We start from the raw sequence: 25,233 nt of genomic DNA on the forward strand, positions 1-25,233 counted from the left end.
CTTGTCGTACTCACAATGGAGGACGCGCTCGTGCCTCCAGAACCGGCACCGCTCCCGCTCTTGGAGTTTTTCCTCTTCTGAGAAGGGGTGAGCGGTGGAGAGAGATGGGGCAGCAGCAGCGTGCAATGCAAGAGCATTTGATATAGGGCGTCTGCAGCAATCCCCTCACTGCAATATTTTAGGCAAATCCTACTTCAAAAGAACCAAAGCAAAACCTCCTTAAGTTTTCCTTTCTCTTAACTGGCTTATGGGAGTTTGGCTCAAAAGACAAATTACTATGTGACCTTAGAGAAAAAAAATGTCTTTATTATTAACCAGTATTTTTGCACTGGATTATGTGCCTATTGGCCCAGACCGCTAAATAACATCTACACAATGTTTCTTTCATGTTTCAAGAATTGAAAATAACTGTACAAGGTTAAAGTACAAAAGTACACAAGACAGTGGACACGAAATATCCATGTATGAGATCATCCCATCTGCTGCTTGGTTTGAAAAGTAGAACTTTAACTAAAAAATACTGTCCTCCTCTAGTTCTGTCAAGTTTAATGGAAGTGGGTATAACCTGATTACAACACTAACACCAGTATCACTAATCTGATATTTACAAAAAAAATTGTATTTTTCAATAAATTAAAGTCAATGCAACACCCATGCAAGCTAGAATGCCAGCTTTTTGGTGAACAAGGACCCAACATGTGAACAAGAACCTTCCACAGTCCCAAATTTCAAAAACAGCCTTTTGTTTTGTTTTTTCATTTTTCAAACTGCATCCATTCCTCGCATGGAAGATGTGAAGCCCAATCCCATTCCTCTTTGCGTGTGAGTCTGTGATCTTGCCATTTCATACTGTGCATCCAGATTTCTGAACACCTCCTCCTGCTGCTTCAGTGTTTTGTAACTCTCCTCATCCACGGAACTGCAGCCAGCTTCATCCTCGCTCTGGAAACACAACACAAACATCAGCTCTGGGAAAATCAGGTTCATAAATTCTTACAAGAGTAAGGATTCAAGCATTTGGGTTTATTGCTGCAACATTCTAGTGCAGATTTTCCTCTGTCAATAAACACACAGGCTTTCACCCAGTTGCTTTTTGAATTAAATTCAAGTTTAGATGCTGCTTCTGAACTTCCTAAATACTTAAAAGCTCTTAACTACATCAGGTTAACTTAAAATCTTTACTGGCAAAGGTACACTAAAATAAGAAGTGAAATCATTATCCTGCAATTAATAAACTTAATTACATATTCAGAATTCTTTACCTTAATGCCCATCAGTTTTCTGAATTTGACATTTTGGTCCTTGTTTCCAAAATTTAGTTTTTCCCATATTTCTGCAGATTGTGACTTATCCTGTTCAGATTAAAAAAAAAAAAAAAATGTGTCACCTTTTTACGTAGGATTCCATTAATAGCACAATAGAGCAGCAAGCAAAGGAACAGTGCTAAAGACAAACCCATTCTGTACCAGAGCTGGGAGTAAAAGGTTTCCAAGTCTGACATTCCTCCTGCAGCATCCTCACAAGAGCTCTTTGTGAGGGAAGCCTACCTAATCCTGGTGTTCAAAACACAGGTATGTTCCTTCTTTTAGTATTTCCAAAGGTCTGGAAGCCTGGCTGGAATTCAGGCTTGAAGTAAATTATGGAAAAACGAATTTGTTTATTGCAATTATCAATACACAGCAGAATGCAGGAAGAACTGCCTGGAGAGCACTCAGGGTTCTCCTGCCCTCCCTTTTGTCTGCCACCATTGCCATGGGAACTGGCTTGTTTTCCACATCTTATGGAACAGTCTGTAAAGGTAAGGGAGCTTGTTGTGTAACTGCTGCAAGATGGAAACCAGCCTAACAAAACACTTCTATACCACAGTAACAAGAGACAAAAATACAATTTTAAAACTAGCCCTTTTTCCCCACAGTATCAGCAGGCAAAAGCTCTACTCAAATCCAGCAACTTTCTGAAAAAGCAACTGCCACAGGTGCCTTTCTTACTTCATTAATTGCAAAGGCATTTGACACAGCACAAAAGCCTGAAGGCTTGTTTGTATTTATGACTTTAGTTAGGATTAATATTGCATTTCTCTGCTCCTGCAAAGTTACCAGCAAGATCGACAGACTTGTCTTTGCAATTTGCAATTGGAAAGGACACAACCACCACAGGAGAAATCTCTACAGTCCCACAAAGGAGAGGTTATATATACATTCCATACCTTAGCCATCCCTTCCCAGTAAAGGGAGACCATCTGGATTTGATGTTTAGTTCCAAGTTGTAGGTAAACTCACATTTGGGGGTTTCCCTGAGTCTTGTGTCACAACTGTTTATCACTGAAGGACTAATTATCCTAATCCTTTCACTCCTATATCAAAGAATAATCTGATTTGGAAGGGACCCACAAGGATCATCAAAGTCCAGCTCTTAGTTTTACTGAAGTTTTACTTCAGGCTGATAATAAAACCTGCTAAGAGATATGAAAGCTGGAAATAACACTCATCAGCATCTTTAAACCAAGTGCAAGATATTCCCAAACCAAATTCATGAAGGTAAGAAAAGCCAACATTACCCCTTCCTTTTTGCCTTGCCAAAGCATCTTCCGCTTTTTCTCTTGCTCAGCAAATTTCATGGGGTTCACTGCTGCTGGGTTGTAATAGCTGGGCACAGCTATGCCAGTCTCTGCCAGTGCCTTGGCCTGGAGCGCTGCCATCTGAGCTGCCATGGCAATCTGAGGGGTCACTTGTGTCCCTGACGCCAGCAGAGCCGCGACATTGATGACGGAGCCTCCCGTGGCTGCAGCCGCTGAGGAACAAAGGGAACTTGCTAGAAAGAACTTCTGACTTTGGGAAACAACCCCAACACATGCACAAAACCCAACCACCAACCTGCCCCAGAACCAAGCAAAAAAGCCAAACCCCTCAAACACTTCACTTCAATAGAAGTTGGAAGTGCGCAGATAACAAATGCATTATAAAATACATACGATTTCTCAACTAAAGAACACGTACGTCTCCAGTAGTTTTAGCAAATGAGAACCAGAAATTAAAACTAATGCACTTTGTGGTTCTAAATACCCCTGAGCAAGTAGCAGCCCAATGGCCACTATGAAATAATTTATCAGCCCAACATACTGTATTTTTCTTGTACACTCAGTAAGTAATACAAAACTCCAATCATTTTTGGTGGGATTTTTCTTTTCATATTTTTAGTTTGTTTTTTTTTTAACATTTCCTAGTTCTTGCTGTTTTACTTATTAACAGTTACATATAGACAACCTGCCCAACAGTTGGAAAAGACTGCAAGTCTCCTGTAAGCCTATCTATCTTCCACTCATACTATTGCTCAGGAATTAATCTAACACACATGCGCTACCTGCAGCCATTTCCTGTTGCTTCTGTTTTTCAACCATTTCCTTCTCTCTCTGTTCTTGCAATTTCTTTGCTCTTTCCAGCCTAGAGGTACATGAAAACAAAAATATTTAGGCATGCAAAATCAACATCAGGAGGTTATTAATGTCTCGTATCATTAAAATCATCACAGTTTCTGACCTTCTGGCTAAGGCTTCCTGTGCATCCATAGCTGTATTTCGTCCCCGGAAAGGCGGCGGGCTCGGACTCCGGCTATGGCTCCTGCTGAACCTTCGGGGCTTTTCAATTCTTTTTTTTCTCTCTCTGTAACCAAATTTAACACTTGCTAAAACAGTGAAGGTACACATGCAGCTTAATATTTCATAAAGTATTTGATTACAGCTTTGAAAATATGCTTTATGATTAATTTGGAGCTCTCAAGAAAAGCTTTCAGAATCTATACTGCAACAGTCGTCTTGTAAGAACACAGAGCTAAAACTGAAGATTTCCAGCTGTAACAGAATGTGCAATTCTGGGTATTCATTTACCCTCTCATACTCAAGTGCTCAGAACAAATAGATCTGCTCTAGAGATTCTAAATCCAAAGAAAAATCATCTAACTTCTGGTAAAAATAAGAGAACTTGAATGAATCAAGCTACGAGAATGTTTTAATACCATAAGAGACCTCAAAGTACTGTAATCATGTTAATAAAGAGAATTTTGAAGATGCCAAACTTAAGAAGTGGAACAGTACTTCAGGAAATTACTATTACGCTTCCCTCTGCATCCTCTTCCCTAAATGTGCTTTGAGGGAGTCTACTAAGCTGAACATGTGATTTGCCTTGGGTTTCTCTTGGGAAGAGAACTCTGAAGCATGAATTACCTTGAGCCTGACCATCTGAAAAGAACCCAGTTAATATATATTTTTAAGCAAAATACCAAAACATTCAGTTCATCTCTTCCTCACTTCTCCCCACCTCCTTCCAAGCAGAACTCCTTCTTAGGACACCTGTATCTAATCCCATCTAAACAAAAGCTACTCAAAATACATATACAGGGTAGTATTAGCAGCAGTTCTCCGTGCCAGGATCATCAATATCTACAGTACAAGAGATAAGGGTTTATCCCAGTTTAAGCCTCTGACACTGGTGTTTCAAACAAGTCACAGCAACTAGAAGTGCTCAACAAAGCTTAATTTACAGGCGGTATCACTCACACTTTTCCCAGATTTGCCATAACCAGTAAGTTGAGATGCACAAAGGCATTTCTCTATTTTTTTCACTTATATGTTATTACCACCCATTTGGGGAACAGCTAACTGGGGATAATGGCTAACTTGACAACAGCCACTTTCCATGGCATTCAGATATTTTATTTCTTCTGTTTGCAACCTGGGCAGCATCTACAAACATCACAAAAGATCCTTGTTTACATGACAAATCTGGTAGAATACAAAGGAGGCAAGACTTATCTTTTCAGAGAAGATGACAAGATGCAGATTCAGGCACTGGGAAGTGACAGATCTGCATTCCTGAGATAAGATGTAATGCATGTTTCAAAGATACCTTCATTTTTCCCGTGCTGACTATTGTTGTTTGGTCTTGTCTTTGGTCTGTGATGCTTTATTGCACTGGTAAACATCAAGGAAATAAATATTTGAGCTTTTGTATTGAAGTACTTCCATTTGAAACAAGCAGCTGGTGTCATGTTTTCCACCTAGCATTTAATCAAAGCCACACCACTAAAGAACTGCCAGGAGGTTCTAGGCACTCGCAAACCTAAAGATTGGTTTAAATGCCGATGAGGACAGATCAACTGAAAATCTGAGCCTTAGATTATGCAAAGAACCATCAAGAGAAGGTCAAGCTCTGCTATTCAAATTATTCTGTCACAGCCTGCTCACTGTAAAACAACAAAAAGTTCATGTCAGGAATGAGGGAATTACTTTCACAGGTGAGTTTTAATAGGGTAGACTTCCACATCACATTTATCTGGCTTGTTGTGCAGTTTGCCTTGAGGACTGCTTCTAAGTCACCTCCTTTTCCAGGCTTTGTCTGATCCCTGAACTTGATGAAGTGTTCTAGATCCAGATAAAAAAGATTTACGCCTCACTGACTTTCATTCTCTAGAATTTGTGAGACCAAACAGTACTTCAAAGAAAAGGATTCTTGCACTATGTCCACCAGCATCCCACAAAGCCTGTTTCCAGTTGGAGAAATTCCTAAGCTATGACTATCCCTTGCTCCTTACTTTTTCTTCCCACATCTGATGTTTCAGGCAATTTGAATTCCACTGTAGAAGCCAAAACTTATTCTGGGACACAAAGTTTTCATGGAGCCATTACACACAGTGTTCAAACTGACTTTTGAACAGAGCACATTGTCTACACTAACTGGAAAAAATGGGGAGCTGAAGCCTTGCACAACATGCTGAATGTAGCTTAAATACCATTAAATGCAAGTAACATGTACCAACTGCAGACCCAGCTCTACTCACCCCAGCTCAATGTTTGGTAGAAAGTGCATGTCAAAAATGTGACACAAACCACGTAATTCAACTACTTCTTCAGAAAGGTAAGTCTTCTGAACAGTTTCACAAGGGATGTTGTAGCATTACACGAGTGTGATTGCTAAGACTCCAATGTTCCACTGTAATGCTGAGTAGTCATAACCAGTCACAGAACAATTTAAAGTATTCTGGTGAAAACACTATTAAGAGAACTGGATAGTCAACACTTTCTTGCAGCTCTGCAGGGACACTGATTTTCATTTAAACTACTTTCAACAAAACATCTGTAGCAGTCATTAAGTTGTATTTCAGCTTCACCACTGAGAAAATCCTACAGGGCATTAAGAATGCAAAGATGATACAGAGAGACTACACCAAAATACTGAGTGCATTATCAGTACTGAAAAACATTAACTTCTGTATAGTGATGAAAATGGCAAATCCAGCATATCCCAGGTGAGGTATGGAATCTCAACTCTGTCAAACAGACCCAGACCAAGCCAGTATGTGTCAAGTGCTTCTAGAACTTAAGGAAGAAATCAAAGCACTCAGGGAGAAAAATTAATGTGATAAACATTCTCAAGCTGAACTTGACAAACAGAAGCTGGTAATCACTAACACTGAAGAGTACCTTCATATCAGAAATAATTAATCTGAACCAAAATTTACCTTAACACCACACCAACTGCCACATCACAAAAAAAATAAGCTAACTTTGTGGAGCTGATGAGAATTAGCTTCTGATATGTATATGTGCTCTGACAGCCATTCCCAGTTAAACTTTCCTTTTATCATATGTACATAAACTGAAGGGATAAATATGCCAACCATACTACTATTGTATCAAACACAGGAAAGGGTCACCTGTCTCTTACTCTTCAGCTCTTCCAACTTAAGAACTGCTGCTAACAAGAAGTCACACTATGAAAAGCCAAGAGCCTGAGACGCTTCAGCTGCCTAGGACAAATGTTTTAAGACCAAGCAAACCACTCAGTCCTGAACCCACTCAATACAGCTGAGAAAAAGCCAAACACATTTAACTGCACTGAACAGACATTAACTGGCAAACCCACCACAGAACGTACAACCAAACATCACCACGTATATGGAACGTAACACTTACCTGCTTCTGCTCCTAGTTCTGCTTTTACTTCTACTTCTATGTCTGTGTCTAGATCTTGATCTAGAGCGAGATCGGATCCGTCGCTTCCTCTCTCTGCTGCGGGATCGGGATTTTTTCCTATCACGACTTCTACTACGATGACGTCTGAAACACATGCCCCGAATTCTTACACATATTCTCGTGCAGTTCAAATGCAGTTTGTACTTAAGGACTTGCACAGGGGTTCATCACCACAGGGCAAAATGCGTCAGGCAGGGTGGGGAGACAGCAAACTATACATGGAAATGTTCATGCCTTGAACAGATTAAGCTGTAGGTCTAAGGGATGAAATGGGAAAGGAACCAAACGCCATCACCAGCCACAACAGAACTGCACAGTTTCTATAAATAGCCATACTCATCAACACTGCATTTTTTAGTTGTTCACTAAAGTGTTCATCTCAAAATAAATACAAAGCACAACTAATCTAATCCAGGAGTCTTAAATCTAAGGCAACACAACCCTCCTCCTCTCCATGGTATTCCAAGACTTTTGGGAAGAGGTGCCCAAGCTCCAGCTTGTGAGTCACATCCAATCCCTCAGCCTGTCATTAGCCAAAGCTTGTTCCTTTCTACCCTGTTTTTTGCACATCCCTCAGCTACAAAGGGAGAAGTTCTGCTTGCCCCAGGCAATTTTCCTGCCCTCAGAATGGGCTGGGTGGGCTACCAGGCAAGGATTGACTAGCACACCCTCTGAGGAAGCTCATGATTCAGGAGGTAAAGAGCCATGTCACTGTAAGGTATAACTGCTTTCCTGTCACTGACAGTAAGGTACATTTAATATTTTCTGTAACAATTATAAACATGAGTGACATCCCCATATGAAGAAGCCTTAGTGCTATTTTGTACTTTTATTTTGAAGCAATCTGCAAAATACTATCCACAAATGCACTACCCAGTGAAAACTGAAACATGCAATATAAACTGATGCTTTACACTACGTCAGGAATGGAACTCAGCTGTATTTCAGAACTCTACAATAATTCCAAACATGGCTTTTGGAAATGCACTCACACAATAATCACATGCAACAACTTACCTTTCCCGAGACCTGGATCTGGAATGACTCCTCCCTCTGGATGATTTTCTGTCTTTGCGTTTATGCCTCTCCTCACCATTTTCAGATGAATTTAGGCTCTCTCTTCCCTTGTCAGAAGAATGCTCTTTGTCATTGTGGTCTTCAGATTTGTGCTTCTTGGAGGACTTCTCTTTGGATTCATGTCTTCTTGCCTGTTTTAAGAAGAAGTTGGTTCTTTCAGGAAAATAGTGCAACAAAGAGAGTTAGTATGGGTATCAGAAGATAAAAATGCTAAGTTGTGATGCAACATTAGTAACCTTAGGAGTGTGACTCAATCGTGAGCCACAGCTGCTTTACCTAATGCCACCAACTACCCAAAGTTGCAAATGCACACTATAATTTTTTTCCCCTTTTCCCTCCTCCCACTGTCTAGAAAGGATTTTTAAGGTATCCATCCAGGTATCTTTACAGTGCTTCCATATAAGACTCAAAGCATTGTAACAAAATCGTTTTTAGTTACTGTCTCTATTCCAAGGACTTAAGTACCTATCTTAAAGAACCTGTCAATTTATGAATAGGCATATATATAAATACAGCTGCAGTGACTATTTAATATTTGGCTGAGCCTTCCATGCAGAAAGTTACTAAAATCCACACGTAGTTCCAGATAAACTATTTTGCCTTTAGAACCAAAAAATCTTCTAGTGATCATTAGGTAAGTATTTTCTAGAGCAAAACTCTCTTCAGTAACTTCCAACAGTTTTTACAAAGAAAAGTGGTCATTTACAAGGCTGATATCCCATTTTTAGTATTTCAAATGAACATGCATCACTCAGACTTCCCACAGTAGTTTTAAATTACAGATAAGCTGCTCCACTATACCACAATTCCTTCCTGCAGTGCCTCTTAAAAAAAAAAAAAAAAAGATTCCTTTTTATAGCTGCAATGCCAAAAATATTTAGCAAGGTCAGGCCTGATTTTTGCCAGTGCTTTCCTCAGAGACTAAGTCGTGACACCAACACCCTTTCTTAATATATCCCGTGTGTTTTGAAACCTTTCTAGCACAAAAGCATAGCCCACTTAAGTCTTATGTTTGAATAATCTGCTCAAGTCACAAACTAAGCATTCGTTTTAGATAAATCCCAATTATTCAAAAGTTGTTGCTTTTTTTGCTTATCTACATCTGTTAAATACTCATAAAACCTTTTCTTCCAGCAGAACTCTCTTTCAACTGAGTCTGGAGAAGATGCTGTAATTAGTTTATACCACTTGCAAAAGCCTAATTCTTTATTAATATGTATCCATTTCTAAATATATTTGATTATTGCTCTTCAAGTAAACAAGAATAGTAGATGATTTTCCTGCTTCCACGGTATTTTATTCTTAACTCCTTTAATAATCAGTTGTTACATCTGAGGTTACCTGTACATTAATTGTAAGTATATATAAGTAATTGTTCTCACATACATACTAAGAATTACTGATATTCAGCATTTAGTCCAGACAGAGCTTAATCTTGCAAATGAATGACAACAGTACATCTAATGTGGGAGACCATTTCTCATCTGTTCACTCTGTGAAACTTAAAAGCTGCTAAATAAATAGTGTAAGATTAGATCCTAGAGCCTGGCAAAGCACTGGACAAGATTTTAAAAACCTTTTTTTTTTAATAATTAAAGAGTCTTAGAATTTTTTTTAATCACATCTTTCAGACACACACTAAGTAATAAAACCACCATTATATCCCATAACGGATTTAAGATATTTTTAAGGGAAATATGAGTTTGAATGACTAATAGTTACCTTATCATGAAGTAGGTTATAATTTTGCTATCTGAGTCTGCAGCGTCTTCAGTTCAGTCTCTTCGCGCATTAGCACGCTGAGTATGATTTATTATAGAAATGTTATCATGTGAGCTAAACAATATATTATTCAATTTCACAAAAACTCGCCTAGATTTTTCTTTCCTTCTTTTTTTTTTTTTTTTTTTTTTCTTTTTAACAGAGCTTCCATTGGAATGGGGGAAGGAGAAGTTCCTGACCCAGGTTTGAGGTTAAAAGTGCTTTATCTGTCCCAGCCTATTGCCCCACACAGCTTAAGCTTCTTTATGACTATTTCGATGCTCCTGGTTTGCTTGTTTCAGCTCTTCTCTGGTGTGTGATTTTTAAGGCAATATTGATGCTGTCTCTTCTCACTCCCCTATATATTCACACACACACTTATTCATTTATCTTAAGAGACAGCCCTCTGAAATTTTTGCTGCTACTGCCATGTTTCCAGCTGACTCAGCTTGTTTGTCAAGCTATGACAGCCATTACAATTAAAGGATGCAATAAACAGAGCTCAGTCGGTGGGGAATTCTTTTTAATACACCTAAGTAGACAGGTATGCATTATTCAAAGTCCTGAACACTGGCCAGGAACAAAGCCACCCAAGGCTTTTGGGTAATGGAAGCTCTGTAAAAGTGATCAAGAACACCATTCTACTTCTCCACATGAACTCTCTCTTTTGGCTGTTTCCACAAAAATTAAAAAAAAAAATTAAAAAAAAAAAGAAAAGAAAAAAAAAGTTACTAGTTTCTGAAAGCATTTTCTATAAAACTATTACCTTGTCAACATGATGGCTGCAATCATGCTTCACTATGAAAGGCTCTCCATATCCATTTTTAAGCTTAAAGTTTTCAATTTCTTGTACTTACCATAAAGTCATTTATATAAGTTTACACATATGTGCATTACTACAAGATACTTTTTAAGATGTACAATTACCTAAACACTACAAAGTGTTAATTACCTCTTTGCTTCTGCTCCGGCTTCTGTGTTTTCTTCCTTCAGTATCTGGAGAAAAATACATTTACTGTCATTTACCAAGATAAATAAGAGATCACCCGGCTATAATCTTTCTAGCTCCTTTCAATTATCCCATCCCTTAAAGTCAAGATTCAAAAAACAAACAGCACTATTTGAGTATCTACAGCAGAAATCAAACCCTGGCTGTTATCCTAATGCTTTGCATTTACTTAAGCTCTGACAGTGAAAAAATAACCCAAATCATACGCCAATCATGTTCTTCTGCCAGGTAACCTTATTCTTGCTACAACTATGCAAAAGTATCCCAGTCTATGCTTATCTAATCAAAATGAAACAAAACAGGACAGTTTCCTGTTTGGTGTGGCCAGACCATGTCCCCCCTTCCCCAATCCCCTCAATACTGATAAGACCTTTTCCCCCAGTAGTTTCAATATTTAGAATACATCCCAAAAGTTAGTAGATGCGTTTTTCCTCTATTCTAACAAGTTTCTAGGGCTAAGCCTGTCTATTTTTCCCAAAATTGCTTCTAAGAGATTTCAGCTCCACAAGCAATTTGCTTCCATCGAGACCATACCTGACTTTCGTCTTCTTTCCCTTGACCGTGAGCGTGATCTCGAATAATGATGCTTTGATGTTCTGGGAGAACTGGAGGCATCTGATTGTTCCTTTTTCTTCTCTCTTTCTGGAGAAGATTTTTCTGGGACTACTCCATCTCGTTCTGTATCACTACCCTGCACATGAAGACACCATTTTTAAGAAACAGAAGCTTAGGACTGAAAACAGAGGAAAAAAAAAACAAAAACAATTTATCTCATGCTTCCTCTGAAGATACATCTGATTCTTTTTAACAAAGACAATGCTGTGTTCACCCTATCCTTAGGCAATAGCTTTAGAGACTTGCAGGGAACTGTGTAACTGCATTCAGATTAATTTTCCAAGATTTTAATAAGGAGAACTGATATAAAGTTCACATTTTGCTCTCTCACTACATTAAATTGTACTTTACTTTTTCCAAGTACTTCTAGGAGTATCAGTAACACTAAACTCTGAGATAGAGTTTTCTCTAAGTGGTGTTTGTAGGTCAACCACTTTTTAGCATGTCCAAGACCAGGATTACTTAAGGTCAGTGCTGTCCCAGCAGATCTGAGTGACCTGACAAGTTTGGGCATTACTGAGGCACAGCACAAAATCCCCAGAGTGTTCTGAAGCATGGAGTGAACTTTGAAGGGAAATGCAGTAAGGTGCACTGTGTTAGGGTTAGACAGCTCACTTTGGAATGAGGAAACACCTCAACAGTATCTCTGCAAAAATATTTATTTGTATGAGAGTACACACAGATCACTTACATCTGTTCCAAGATCACATTTTTACCAGATAATGAAAACCAAGATGTTCCCTCCACTCCTTCCAAACCTTGATCTAGGAGGACTAAATCCAAACACTGATACTGTGAAATCAAAATACTCTGTGACCCAGTGTGTGAGAGGTAAATGACTACAACCAGTGTACGATGCTCTGAAAGGAGCAGAGTGAAATAGCACACACTGAGAAGGTGAACGTGCTCTCATTAATGATTTTACAGGTTCACTGCTCTTATTCTGATCTCCTCTATACCAGTCATAATCAAACCTTCTGAACAACGTGGGGCTGCTGAAGATGTCACTATATCATCCTTTGGCCCAGAACTGCTATTCAGGAAGACAATTTAATGTAGCAAAGGACTTGAAATCGCATTTTCCAGCTGCAAGTGGCAGAACAGTTTGCAAACTGAACAAAACATGGGAAAACCTTCAAAAGCTCATTTGAAACAAAGCAATTCCTTTTCCTTAAATCACAACAGATATTACAAATTGTCATTTATGTACTGTGTGCTAATGGCAGACTTTCTTCATGACATACTGGAGGTAAACATTTGATTCATATTTCAGCTACTACTGTTTACATTTTGAAGTTACTTGAGAAGAATAAATGTAAATTAGCTGGGATTTAAAACACAATATCCAAGTGAAACTGAGCCCACTGCCACATTTTCCAAGGCTACCAATCTCATTATTTACACAGTGCTGCTCATTACTGCCCTTGTGCTCTGCACCTGGGGGAAATCTCTGTGCTACAAAAATCCCAGCAATTAAAAACCTGAAAGGACTCACTGAGTTTATTCTCAGTTCTCAGACTGGCCACAGGCTCAGTGTTACCTTGAATAAGCCCCTATACTTTAGGGGAAGTTGTAAATATAGTAGCAGTATCTTTAATCTAAGTACAAAACCAAAGTACATAATTAAAATCCTTTTATAGAAAAATGTTATCTTACTCTTAATAGGGTAAGTTATATAACAAAAAAAACCAAACAAAACAAAACAAAAAAAAAACCCCAAAAAACCCCAAAAACTTTCCCCAGAAGTTTACAGTCCCCCTGTTCTGTTTCACCACTGTTCAAACTTTCAAGACAAGAACTTTAACTACCAGACTAGACACCGCAAAAATTCTTAAAGTCAACTATGAAAAGTTTTATCACTTTCAAGCCCTGTTTGTTTGTTAGTTTTTTTGAGTTTTGGGACTTTTTTACACTCCAAACTACTGAACAACTTTTGAAAAAATTAACCACATCATATTAACTCTCTGATAACTCTTACTGATTCTTCAATCCATTTAGAAACGAAATGCCTTTGTACATTACCAAATCATGGAATTTTTCACAGAAAATAAAGCTACACTTAGACCCTGCCTGAACATGAAGGACAGTGCTAACTACAGCAGAGACGTTTCGCATCGATTTTAACCATAAAAAGCAGGACGGGAGCAAATTATTCGAACGCAAAAAAGCCTGTGACCAAACACAAAAAAGAAGAGCAACGAAAAGGAGAGAAACAAAAATTTAACACGGCACAAGAACCATGTCGCTCCCCTCACAGGGAAGCTTCGCCCCACAGTCCCCGTGAGAAACGGCAATATGACCACAGCACTTCTCCCCAAAGCCATGAAACCACCAGGGCTCAGTGTCAGGGAGTCTTCGCCTCTGTCCAAGCCCCGAGGAACGAAACAGAAACTTCTGGAGACGGGGATTGAAGCGGTGGGTGCAGCGCGGCCGCCCCTCCCAGAGCCCATCATGGCGCCGCAGCCCAAGGCGCGGCGGGCGCCATTTTGTGCCTCCGCGCACACGGCTCCCGACCCGGCCCTCCCCGATTCTGCCCCCCACCAGCCCCTTCCCAGCCACCCCAGCCTCAAAACCCCGGCAGCGACCACCGCTCACCGCCATGACCGAGCGCCCAGGCCGCCGCCCCTCAGCAACGTCCTCGCAGGGCTCGACCTCCGTCGGCTGCGCGGCCACAGCGATCGCGCGCGGCCCCGCCCGCCCTCACTGCGGGTGCCCGGATGTGGCGCTGGGGGGGGCGTGGGGGAACGCGGTGCTTTGTGGGCTGGGGTGGGGCGTTCGCTTTCGCGGAGTTTGGCCGCCGCGGCGACCCGTTGAGCCTGTCCCGGCTCCCGCCAAATTGAAACCCGGGAGCCGCTGAGGGGGCGCGGTCAGGGGAGCCGGGTCCCCGAGGGCACGGGAGTGTCACCGGTGAGGGGATCGGGGGGTTCCTGAGGGCACGGGAGCGTCAACGGTGAGGGGATCGGGGAGACGATGTGAGCAGGGGTCCGTCTGGAAATGGGGATGTCACCGACGGCAGGGAGGGATGGGGGTCCCTATGAGCATTTGTCACCTCTGTCAGGGACATTTGTTCCCTGGGGGCAGGGGATGGAGGTTCCTGTGAGCAAGTGATCCCTGTGGACAGGTGTTTGTCTCCAGTAGAGGGGATGAGGGTCCCTGAGGGCAGGGCATCGGTGTCGCTGTGAGCAGGGGGTGTTCACAGCATGGTGGGGAGGACTCTGGCTGTGAACTTAGTAGGCGAAATCGGTTTCCCCAAATCTGCCTTCAGCCGGGCAGGGATCCACACTGCTCACTTGGTTCTAAATACGCTGTTTATCCTCAAGAGTCTTGTTGTACAGCCCTTCCTCCTGTCACGGTGTCCCTATCCAGTAATAAAACCAATAACTTGTCTGTGGCCGTGTAACTTTTTAGAGCTGTCTGCTCTACAAGATGTTCCTGAAATGTTTATCCCAGGCAAAGATGTGGAACGATATCGAGCTCCTGCTGAACGATGACACCGGGCAGCTCCCTGTGGGGCTGGGACACGAGTGTGGCACCGCCTTGTACCAGGTGGACACATTGCTGCAAATCACATCTTCAGAGAAGGTACAACCCATCAAAGCTGTGCTTTTGTCTTTCTTAATAATTACCTGGGCTTCTGTGTCGTGTTTTCTGAAGTGTTCCTGTGTGAAACAACTTTCCCCTTCCCAGGTCTCTGTGAACCCTCAGCTCCATGCACACAGCTCCAGGGATGGCAGCATTATTGTTGTGGACAAATCTGTGGCACTTCTGGACAGCACTGGGCTGTCTCTTCTGATGAACATTCAGTTTGGTGAGTTCTTTCCTTTGGAATTCCAGTTGGCAAGTGAAAACTGTTATAAACTATTATTTTGAAATACCTAGGTTTGTACAGAAAACATAGCCAGTGTCTGACTAGCCTGTAAAGGGAAGCATTATAACTAGTGCCTAAGTAATAAAAATGATTTTGGCTTCTGAACACAATTAACTATTTCAGTACAATTTAATTAGAATATTTTCTAACTTTTCACTGAGGTGGGAATAATAGATACCAAAACCACTCCCTGTACACCTCTTCCTGTGTTTTATTTAGTCAGAATAACTTGTTTTGAAGAAATCTGGGACACTGCATTGTCCAGTTTGTGTGTTAATATTTATTCAAACCTTAATATCTGACATTTTGCCATGAAACTTTTCAGATACTAACGTGGATGTAGTGGGTATGTGTCAAGACAAACAATTCCTTGTGGTTGGTGAGAGAAGTGGCAGTTTACATCTTATTCACATCCCATCAAAACAAACCTTGCTAACAAAGGTACAGTAATTTTTGTGTTTCATTTTGCTGAAAACATTTTTGTCTTAGACTTTCTTGAGGTTTTTTAATCATTCTTCCAAATACCATAAGTATAAACATCATTGTATTTTTGACCACATATTCTAACCAAACAGGTGAAATGGGTACTTCTGTTCCCATGAGTAATGAATAAGGAAAATCTATTTAGGAATGACATGCATAAACAAGAAACTTCATGAAAAAAATAAGTTTAAAGTTTGATGATCAGTATTTTTTTTTCTTTTTTCTTTTGGTTTTTTTTTTGTGAAATACAGAATAATAGTCTTTATGCTGTTCTATTTCAGATTTTGGTTGAACAATCTACAAGTGAAAAGACTTACTTAAGTCTCTTTTTTGTTAAAGATATTGCAGATGCAGGTAAGAACTGGATGATTTTTTTTCTTCCCCTTTTGTCTGAAATTTTGTGATTTTGTTCCCCTTTAATAGCTGTCAGGGAAAGAGATTGCAAAATAAATAATACAGAAAAGCATAAAGAGAAGTTAATTTTAAAGTTAATTTTATGTGTACAAGGCAAAGTTGTATAGGATTCTTTATCTCATTAATTATTTTACAAATGCCATAGGAGAAAAACATTCAGAGCTCAATACCTCTTTCTTTTGAGACTGTGCTAAACATATGAAAATCCTTAAAAAGGAAGAATTCCTTCTCTTCTTCAATCAGACTCCAGTAGTTCAGTTCTAAAAGCTCCTGTTCTGTCACAATCAAATATATTATTTTGCTCCTAATTGGAAATGACAAAATTTTTGTTTAAAATAGTTTGTTTAAAAATCTACTGGTCAGATGATTTTTTTGGGGGGACAATTATTTCACTGTCCTGTTTACAAGCAAGTCTTCTCTTTAGTTGCTCTTGAATACTTCAGTTTGAAATATTTCTTTTGGGTTTTTTTAGGTGTTTATCACATGTTCATTCTCACAAGCAATGGATGCTTCTGCATTATGTGTGTCCCACTTGGTAAAACACAGGAAGGTAGGATAAGCTACAGATCCCTTGGGGTTTCATTGGAACAGGGATACCTGTATTCAAAAAGTTTCTTTGTGCCTTTTTAAAATTTTGAAAAAGTTTACTTAACGCTGATTTTGATTTTTTTTTTTAATATTTAGCAATTGAGAAGATGGATATGACTACAGCAAAGCAAGTAAGGAACACCTTCAAAACCAGTTAAATTGTTAAAAGTGCAGAGTTTGTAACTAAACTTTGCTCTGTACATTCCACTGACTATTTACCAGTCCATCATTCCACCTCACAGCTGTGACTGTTACTTTCTCTGTACATTTAGAAATGAGCAGAGAAATTTTACCCACTGGTTCTATAAACAACTCTTTTTTTTCTCCATTTGTTGACATCCCCTTCCTCTCCCACCCACAAGTTACAAGGACAGATAAAGACAACCTTCATTGCCACGGGAGAGCATCACAGCCTGGGCTGTCAGGATTTTGTGATCAGCAACTCAGTGAACAAAATCCATTTGATAATCGGGGTAAGCACTAAGAACGTGATCATAACAATTTTTATGTGGTCAGTGATGGCATTTTTGGATCTACAACAAAATTTGTCTCCAGCTGCTTGAAAAAGAAGCTCACCAGCTTTTTGCACTGTTTTGCCTTTCATTTCCTTCACTGTAAATTAAAAGGTTATCACTTCTGCAGCCTCTCTGTAGTTTTACTCATAAGGAAATAACTGTTGTCATTTCCACAATTACTTTGTTATGATGGATGAGGGGTAAATATTTTCACCCTGAATTTCTGAGCTTAGTAAATCACTGGTTCCTGGTCTGTACAGGCTGGATTGTTTATAGATGCTATCCTTGAGCACACAGATAAAACCAAAGTTGGCAAGAATCTTCCAGTCAGGCTCTCATTCAACAAGGCCTGCTAAAAAAACAAGGTCTAATTCAACAAAGTGTTTAAGCACAAATTAAGTACAGGAACTAATAAAGAAATTAAAACATAGACATGCTTTGAAATGTAATTTGGGACTGCAAACAAGTTCACTGAGTTTATTTTTTTAAGCCTGTTGAATTCAATGGGATTTTCCTCAGTAGTCACAGAGCAATTTCATTCAGCTTTTATGTTCTATGAGAATGGAAAGTGGATATTTTGAAATGCTGTTTTTCAAAGAGCCAAAAACTGCTGAGTTTAACAATCACAATAACAAAGGCCAGTCTTGAAAGGAGAAGGGAAAAAGGTTAAATTAAAAACAAAGAAATCAATGTATTTTTCTGAACATCAGTAGAGGAATGAAGTTAAATTTAGTTTTGCAGCTTTCCAAGTTAAAGATCAATTGTAGAAGCAGACATGACTGGTCAAACATCTCCTGTCTAACCCTATTTTACTTTGCCTCTCCTCACAGGGTCAAGGTGATTATGTGCTCTCCAAATGGGAGGTAGACCCCACCAATGCCCTGGTGTCTGCTCAAAGTTTTGCTGATTCAAGTCTGATCCAAGGTAAAGAAAGTTTTATCTTTTTATAGATGAATGTAGGTTTCATATTTAATTGCAGAATGTACTTATTTTTTGTTATTTCATTATTTTTAAAAAATTCACAGGTACCAAATGGAACATTTTTGTAAAGCTACAACCAAAATGTGGGCTTTGGAATTGCAGTTTTACTCAATAACACTTCAACTATTAACTTTAATAGTTACATAAATCACAATTCTCTTTAAGCTAAACTTTGCACAGTCCTAGGAAGTTCCATGAGGTTTCCAACACTAGGTTGTGTGTTTGAATATGTTTTTTGCTTCTGATACATATCTCAAGAAAAATAATGAATTTATATGAGCATTAATATTTTTTAGGTGCTGCAAAACTTCAAGTCCTTGACAATCAGCTGTTTGTTTTGGATACAGAGGTATGGGTAATGATTTGGCTTAATCTTCACTTTACAATGTTCTTGAACCAGCTTACAAACATATTTTTTAGGGTTTAAAGTGAAGTTTCTATAAAATGAAGGTGCTTCTATTTCCTTATATTAAGAGCATGTTGCTGTTCCTGTATTTTATTTTTTTTTTTTTAATTCTACTCCTATTCATTATTTAGGCCACAAAATACAATATTTTGCTCCAAAACTGTCTTCTATGAGGAAAATATGAACTCATGTCTGATTTTTTTTCATCTAGAACATCTTAAGCATGTGGGATATTTATTCTCTCACTTTAATTTGGGATTGGCCTTTAATGCATATTGAAGAATTTCTTCTCACTACTGAGTCAGATTCCTCTCAAGTCACGTGGTAAGTGGAGTGTTACACCAGTCCTGAGTGCTAGATTTTGCTAATGCAAAACAGCATGTTCTTGTTAGAAATTCATTTCCTTAAAAATTAAGGTTAAACAGAATGTGTGAAAAAGTGTTAACTACTGTTCTAAAGTGTGAGAAAGTGCTAGAATGTATAGAGCTATATATTAAATTATAAAGGGATTTTTAAATGTATTTGTTTTCACGCAATGCAAAATTTTCTAAAACACAGAAGCAAAAATAGTTCACAGTTTTAACCTAAGATTCATACAGGAAATTTTGCTTTCTTTTGTCTCTTTCTCATTCTTTAGGCAAGAGCTTGCCAATGTGAAACTGATCATCATGACATTGCCAGATGACAAACAGGTATAATCTCCTTATCTGTGTTCTATTCCTTAATTGTAATGCAATTGCTCATAGGAAAAAAAGGGGGAGAGGGATGGAGGTGGCAAAATATTTGGGGCACAGAGAACTCTGAGGAACTAAAATGTGGACATCTACATATCAGGGTCTGGCAAGTGAGGGCTGTTGAGATTCCTGTGGTGGTGACCAGGCCAAGCTGTCCCTGGCTGGGGTTTTTATGGGTTTGGAGTTTGTTTGTTTGGTTTTTTAAGGTAGGCAGACAAGGAAGAGCAGCAGAATTTATTATTATCTTACACCCCTTCACAGATTTCTTTAGAACAATGTCTCTGCTGCCTTCAGCATCTACCCCCAGGTACAGTCAGTGCAGTCAGCTGAAATCAAATAGCAGGATGAACATTATACAATATAAAAATTAGATTAAACCTGTTGAATTATGCATAATAAGCCCAGAGAGAGAGGGAGGCAACAGCTGAAGCTTCATTAAACTTCCTCAAACTGGACATCTGCATTTCATAAAAAGTCCTACAAATACTGCCCTCTGATTCTATAAGAATTCAGAAGTTATTCTGCAAATGTTGCTTCCTCACCAGTGTAAGAGAGAAAAATAATTCTGACTTCTTTGTTTGTTTTTTCTCTTTTTTTTAATAGATGAGAAGTGTAATGGTTTTTACATTGCCCACTATGCAACAGCTCTATTCTCTGGAAGTGTCTCTTGTTTCTTCCCTTGTTCGAAGTGGGATTTGCACGGTAGGTTTTGATGATTTTTTTGTTGTTCTTATAAGAAATATAGTTGTGTTAATATGTGTAAATATTAAAGAGGGTACTGTTAGGTCAGAAGCAATTTCTGCTAGAAACTATGCAGGAACCATACAAAGAAAAATTAAGTGATGTCCTCAAAGGATAGAGAAAAATACCCTGTTATGAAGCAAACTGAAAACTTTAAATTTAGTCTGAGGTCTCTTGCACTGCTTAATAGCACTGCCACTTGTTCCTGCTGCTGTTACTGAGGGAAGTTTTTCAAGTTCTCTCAGGATAGAAAAATGCTCTGGATTTATTTGGAATTTATTTCATTTCACCTGATGGTTTCTGTCATTGCACACTACAGGATACAATTTACTTCTTGGAAGGAATTCATGAAAAGCATCAGATGTAAGATAATATTTTGTTTGTAACTAGCTCATTATTATATAAAAATAGCAGATTACTTCCACACAGAGGTGATAAATTCACACAGTTCCCTCTCATCCTCAGGCCCTCTGAAGACCCAGTTTCTATAGTTGTGATGAGAAGTTTAACTGAAGCCTTGCCAGAAAATAGGTACTGATTTCTCTAAAAACCACTGTATTATATGTTTTTTTAATATTGGGACTTATATTGAAGTGCTTTATTTTATTTCATCCCCAGACTAAGTCGTTTACTGCACAAACACAAATTCACTGAAGCAGAGAACTTTGCTATTCAGTTTGGACTGGATGTTGAGGTGAGTTGTTCATTCATGATAAACACATTTGAGATTAAAGAGTATAACTGAAATTATGAGTCAGGTTCTTGCCCTATAGTCCAATAGAAAGTATTAAAAATATTACAAATATTACCAAGGCAGTGGAATGTTACCTTATAAAATAACTCACCATACTTGTATTATTTTTAAACAGCTTGTATACAAAGTAAAAGCAAACACCATTTTAGAGAAACTGGCTTCAGCTTCTCTTGGGAGTTATGGCCAGGAAGCCTTGCTGGATCTTGGCAATGAAGCCAAAGAAAATTTGCAAAAAATTCAGGTTTGTTTTTATTTCTACCCTCTTTCCCTACTAAAGCAATTCAAATTATAAAGGATCTTGTAATTCATTTCAGTTATTTCCTTATGCAAACAGGACAACCAGTTTGTTGTGAATTACTGCATAAATGCTCCGTGGCCACTGTATGAAACCACCCGAGAAATGCTGAATTATGCTAAAATCAGAGTAAGGGGTTTATTTGTTTCTATTTCTTCTACTCTTCAACTTCTCTTCTACCCTTCTGTGCAACTTGAGAGGGGCACAAACCAGTTACAGTCATTCCAAAAGGCGAAACTAAAGGCATTATAAATCCTATGTAACCAGCCATGAAGAAGCAGTAAGTCTTGTTCCAACCTCCTTCTTGGTATTGCTCAAGGGCAAAAAAGAGCTCACTGTTTTATTTTTGCATCAGAAAGCATGGTTTCGTTTTGAGTAGCAGTTTTTTTAAGTACCTTTAAAATATTAATTTTCAAACTAAAGCTCAAAGTAGGTCACCTTTTTGGTTTTTATTTTAGTCTTATCAAACAGAACCAGAGAGATACGCATTACGTGTCTGATCCTCCATCCATGCAGAAATCCAACCAGATTAGACTGGATCAGGTTAGATCCAATCTAACATTGTAAAATCTCAATTTACAGAAATCCTGACTTTTTGCTCCTGTCTTTACTGCTCTCACAGTCCTCTCTGGACTTGTCAGCCCAAACCCCCTCATGTCCTTTTTTCAGATCTTGAAGAAAGATAATAGAACCAATGCTCCACCATCTGATGGGGCTTCAGTATCCATAGCTGAGGTGAGCACAAATTTCTTGGATCTGCAGTATTATATAAACAATTGTAATGTAGAGTTTTACAAACTGTAAATTCAAATTGTAACCGTAAATCCCTACTGAACTTTTTGAAAGTCTAAACAAAAATATATTTTATAGTATGAAAGAGAACCACAGTAATGACAGATTCAGAAAGAAACTATTCCTTCAGTCATAGAAGGATTCAGTTTCAGATGCTCCATAAACTGAAGGTGGAACCTTTCTTAAAGTACTTTTAGGTATTTCATTTTGTTTAGTCCTGTTGTAAACTGGCCTCATCTGCCTTCAAGGAGAATCCGTGTTCTAATCATGTAATGTAACAACATATTAAGCCAGATATTAACCTTAAATCTCATCTGCATTTAGGTATTGAGAGCTCAGGCAAGGCTTACAACATTCTGTGAAGCTTTTGGACTAGAGAAATTCAGGTTTGTTTAAGATTTAAAGGAAATTTAATTGTGATTGTTAAGCCTGTACCATGGAAATTAAGATGATTTTAGTTTTTTAATATGAATTCATTAAACTTCAAGCTCTTCCTTCTCTGCCTGAAGCTTCCCATCCTATGCTGTGGAGAAGGGAGAATGCAGAGAAGTTGAGTTGTCCTGTATGTTGAAAACACAAATTATCTGTTGCACAAATACTTAAATTTTTTTGTTATAGTTCAATATGTATAGGAGGGATTACGATTTTATACTAAACACAGAGCACCACTGCTGTTGTTTCTTACAACATACAGCACTAGGTAGAAGAGCTTTGAAATTCTCCCCCCAATTCCTTTGACAATGATGTTTAACAAAGGTTCTCTTCCTTCTCTCACTTTTAGTGGCATTGCTTGGACGGAATTCCTGAATAACGAGGACATGTTCAAGATTATTGTTTTTCAGCTGGAAGAAGGAAATTTGGCTTGTGCACAGTACCTCTGGCTTAGGCATCAGGTGAGGTGGCACAGACATCTCTGGGATTTATTGAGAGGGTTAAATCTCTTCAATTTTCCAGCCTAATTTCACAGGAGCTGTTACAAAACAGCTCCTCAGAGAAGCAAAGGTCCATGGCAGAATCTCATCAATTACCATAATGATTACCTGTTCACCTGGATGCTTAGGAGGCTGAACTCCTTATTGATTTAGGAATAAACTGCTATTTCTGATGTCAGAAATAATTTCTAAGTCATGGCAATTTAATTTATTCTGCAGTTCTTGTAATCTTCCATTCACTTTCTTGCAAGCACAGCTCTCAGAATTTTTAAGTAGACATTTGCTGTCTACCTTAAAATCCTTTAAAAATTATTACACAGACTCCTTACTCTGAATGACATATTTAAGATAGTGCATGCGTGCTGCTTTTATTTTTTAGTGCAAGACTTTCAGTTCCATGTCTTTTGTTTTCTCAATAAGACAAAACTATAGAACAAGTCTGAAAGTAATAGAGCAGTGTGATTTATAAAGAAATTCCTTCAATTATTTAAAAAGACCAAGCTGTAGTTTTACTGAACAGGCATATTAATTTCTGTCTATGACTACTGAGATTTTCTCTTTGTGTTTGTGAAATTTACTGGCTCTTCCTATTAGTGGAACAGCTCTACAGAGTATCAGATGAACATAAAATTCATGGATCTGTAATTGTTCTGGTTTAATGTTTTAGGCTGATTTTGAAAGCAGCTTTGATGAGAAAATGCTGAAGGATTTACTCAATGCCATCCATTTCACTGCCCCTTTGAAGGAACTTTGTGTATGGCTTAAAAATTTTGTGATCCCCTTCTCAAGAAGTGCTGTGCCAGATGGACAGGTGAGACTGACTTAAGAACTGTAAATATTAAGATGACTTTACTGTCAGACCTCCAGAATTCATGGATTCTTTTCCCTAGAGTTTATATTTGAAATTATTTCTTTTGAAAGAAGTTTCTAATGGCAAATTTTGCTTTGATAGATAATATAACTCTACTTATAACTGTGCTTTCCAGAAAATATTAGCAAAATGGCTGGAACAAGCTGCTCGAAACCTTGAATTAACTGACAAGGTAAATCACACTTCAGAAACTTGGTATATCTTGTATTTCTAGATGTATAATATAGTTTGCTAATATCAATTATTTTGGACAGGCAAACTGGCCTGAAAATGGACTCCAAGTGGCAGAAATATTTTTTACAAGTAAAAATCAAGGCGAACTGGGAGTGACAGCTTTTGGCAAGTGGACTCCTTTGGTAAGAAATGTAACAAAAATAAGAATTAGTTACTAAGAAACTTCAAACAGATGCTGTGTGCTGGAGCAGGAGTGGATGATTATTAGGTCACTGGCGGATTTGGTGAAGATTGACTTATTTCCATGAAAAGAAAGAACCAAGTTCCAATTTTCTTGTCCTTAAAGATTTAAAAAAAGTTGATGACAGCCTCTTAATGGTCTTGTCTCCTAACATTTCACTTCTCAACACTGTTTCAGAGGTGTGGTGACTGTGAAGAGATAAAGAGGTTAAAGAAGCTGGTAAATGATTTACAAGAATTGAGAAATCTGTACAGAAAATACAACTGCAGGCTGGCATTCTGTCATTTTGAAAAGGTAACCCTGCAGATGCTTGAAAAAGTGGTTTTCAGTTTCTTCTAAAAAGGAGAAGAATCTTGTTGCATGTAATTTAAAGTCAGACAAAAGAGGAGTCCTGATCGATGTTGGTTAAATTTCCATTCATAAGCTAAGACTATTTGATAACTTGTGTTACAAATTTTCTTTCAACTCAGGTTTTAAATATAACATAAGACACTGTGAGAAGGTGTCGCTCAAACTCCATGGTAATGCAGGTTGTTACAGATCATATACTGTGGAACAAGGATTGGCAACAGAGAAATTGAAAGTACAGCTGAACAAGAAAAGCTTTGTAAATGAAAGGGTTTATTTGAGCTAAAGAGGGATTCTTGCTCTGGAAATCTTTCAGTTGATTTCAGTGGCCTCTGGATGTTGGATTATGTATCAGAAATGTAAATGGCCTTGCACTGACATCTGATGTTCTAACATGGCTTTTTCCCACCTGCTTCCCAGGAAAATGCAACCACTATTGTCTTTCGCATGCTTGATAAAATTTTGGCACCAGAGCTTGTCCCATCAATTTTGGAGAAGTGTATTAAACCCTACCTGTGTGAGCACAACCTACAAAAAGATGAGTTGCTTCTACAGTATGTCAAGGTATCCATATTTTCTTCCTGTTGAAGGAAGCTATTTCAACATC

The 25,233-nt window shown here is 38.5% G+C and overlaps 2 protein-coding genes across 3 annotated transcripts in view; one reads left to right on the top strand and one right to left on the bottom strand.

The window, feature by feature from the left end:
• Positions 1-272: 272 nt before the first annotated feature.
• On the bottom strand, positions 273-14,206 carry RSRC2 (arginine and serine rich coiled-coil 2). 2 transcript variants are annotated; one of them, XM_005524282.3, is made up of 10 exons: positions 14,085-14,206; positions 11,409-11,565; positions 10,818-10,861; positions 8,045-8,235; positions 6,968-7,111; positions 3,537-3,659; positions 3,361-3,440; positions 2,558-2,790; positions 1,263-1,352; positions 273-942 (listed from the first exon to the last, which is right to left on the bottom strand). In XM_005524282.3, the coding sequence occupies exons 1-10, from the start codon at positions 14,088-14,090 to the stop codon at positions 763-765; spliced, it is 1,248 nt and encodes a 415-aa protein (XP_005524339.1). In that variant the 5' UTR covers positions 14,091-14,206; the 3' UTR covers positions 273-762. The 2 variants fall into 2 exon arrangements, with proteins under 2 accessions (XP_005524339.1, XP_014109400.1); XM_014253925.2 differs by lacking the exon at positions 14,085-14,206 and adding an exon at positions 9,827-9,903 and having other exon boundaries at positions 8,045-8,257; positions 11,409-11,506.
• Positions 14,207-14,287: 81 nt separating this feature from the next.
• The window catches only part of KNTC1 (kinetochore associated 1), a 31,060-nt gene continuing 20,114 nt past the window's right edge, over positions 14,288-25,233 (top strand). The window contains exons 1-26 of the mRNA XM_005524560.3: positions 14,288-14,396; positions 14,940-15,071; positions 15,177-15,297; positions 15,683-15,798; positions 16,122-16,194; positions 16,727-16,804; positions 16,939-16,973; positions 17,205-17,315; positions 18,188-18,281; positions 18,635-18,687; positions 18,956-19,068; positions 19,382-19,436; positions 20,082-20,180; positions 20,539-20,582; positions 20,685-20,750; positions 20,838-20,913; positions 21,089-21,214; positions 21,308-21,397; positions 21,938-22,003; positions 22,385-22,446; positions 22,842-22,953; positions 23,660-23,803; positions 23,979-24,035; positions 24,118-24,219; positions 24,456-24,572; positions 25,047-25,190. Coding sequence (XP_005524617.3) covers positions 14,946-15,071; positions 15,177-15,297; positions 15,683-15,798; positions 16,122-16,194; positions 16,727-16,804; positions 16,939-16,973; positions 17,205-17,315; positions 18,188-18,281; positions 18,635-18,687; positions 18,956-19,068; positions 19,382-19,436; positions 20,082-20,180; positions 20,539-20,582; positions 20,685-20,750; positions 20,838-20,913; positions 21,089-21,214; positions 21,308-21,397; positions 21,938-22,003; positions 22,385-22,446; positions 22,842-22,953; positions 23,660-23,803; positions 23,979-24,035; positions 24,118-24,219; positions 24,456-24,572; positions 25,047-25,190 — 2,280 coding nt within the window. The 5' untranslated portion in view covers positions 14,288-14,396; positions 14,940-14,945. The remainder of the gene's footprint in view (positions 14,397-14,939; positions 15,072-15,176; positions 15,298-15,682; positions 15,799-16,121; positions 16,195-16,726; positions 16,805-16,938; positions 16,974-17,204; positions 17,316-18,187; positions 18,282-18,634; positions 18,688-18,955; positions 19,069-19,381; positions 19,437-20,081; positions 20,181-20,538; positions 20,583-20,684; positions 20,751-20,837; positions 20,914-21,088; positions 21,215-21,307; positions 21,398-21,937; positions 22,004-22,384; positions 22,447-22,841; positions 22,954-23,659; positions 23,804-23,978; positions 24,036-24,117; positions 24,220-24,455; positions 24,573-25,046; positions 25,191-25,233) is intronic.

The sequence above is a fragment of the Pseudopodoces humilis genome, chromosome 20, assembly GCF_049639895.1.
Source record: "Pseudopodoces humilis isolate 2021_Gansu_Grassland_sample_001 chromosome 20, ASM4963989v1, whole genome shotgun sequence".
In the NCBI taxonomy this organism is placed as follows: domain Eukaryota; kingdom Metazoa; phylum Chordata; class Aves; order Passeriformes; family Paridae; genus Pseudopodoces; species Pseudopodoces humilis.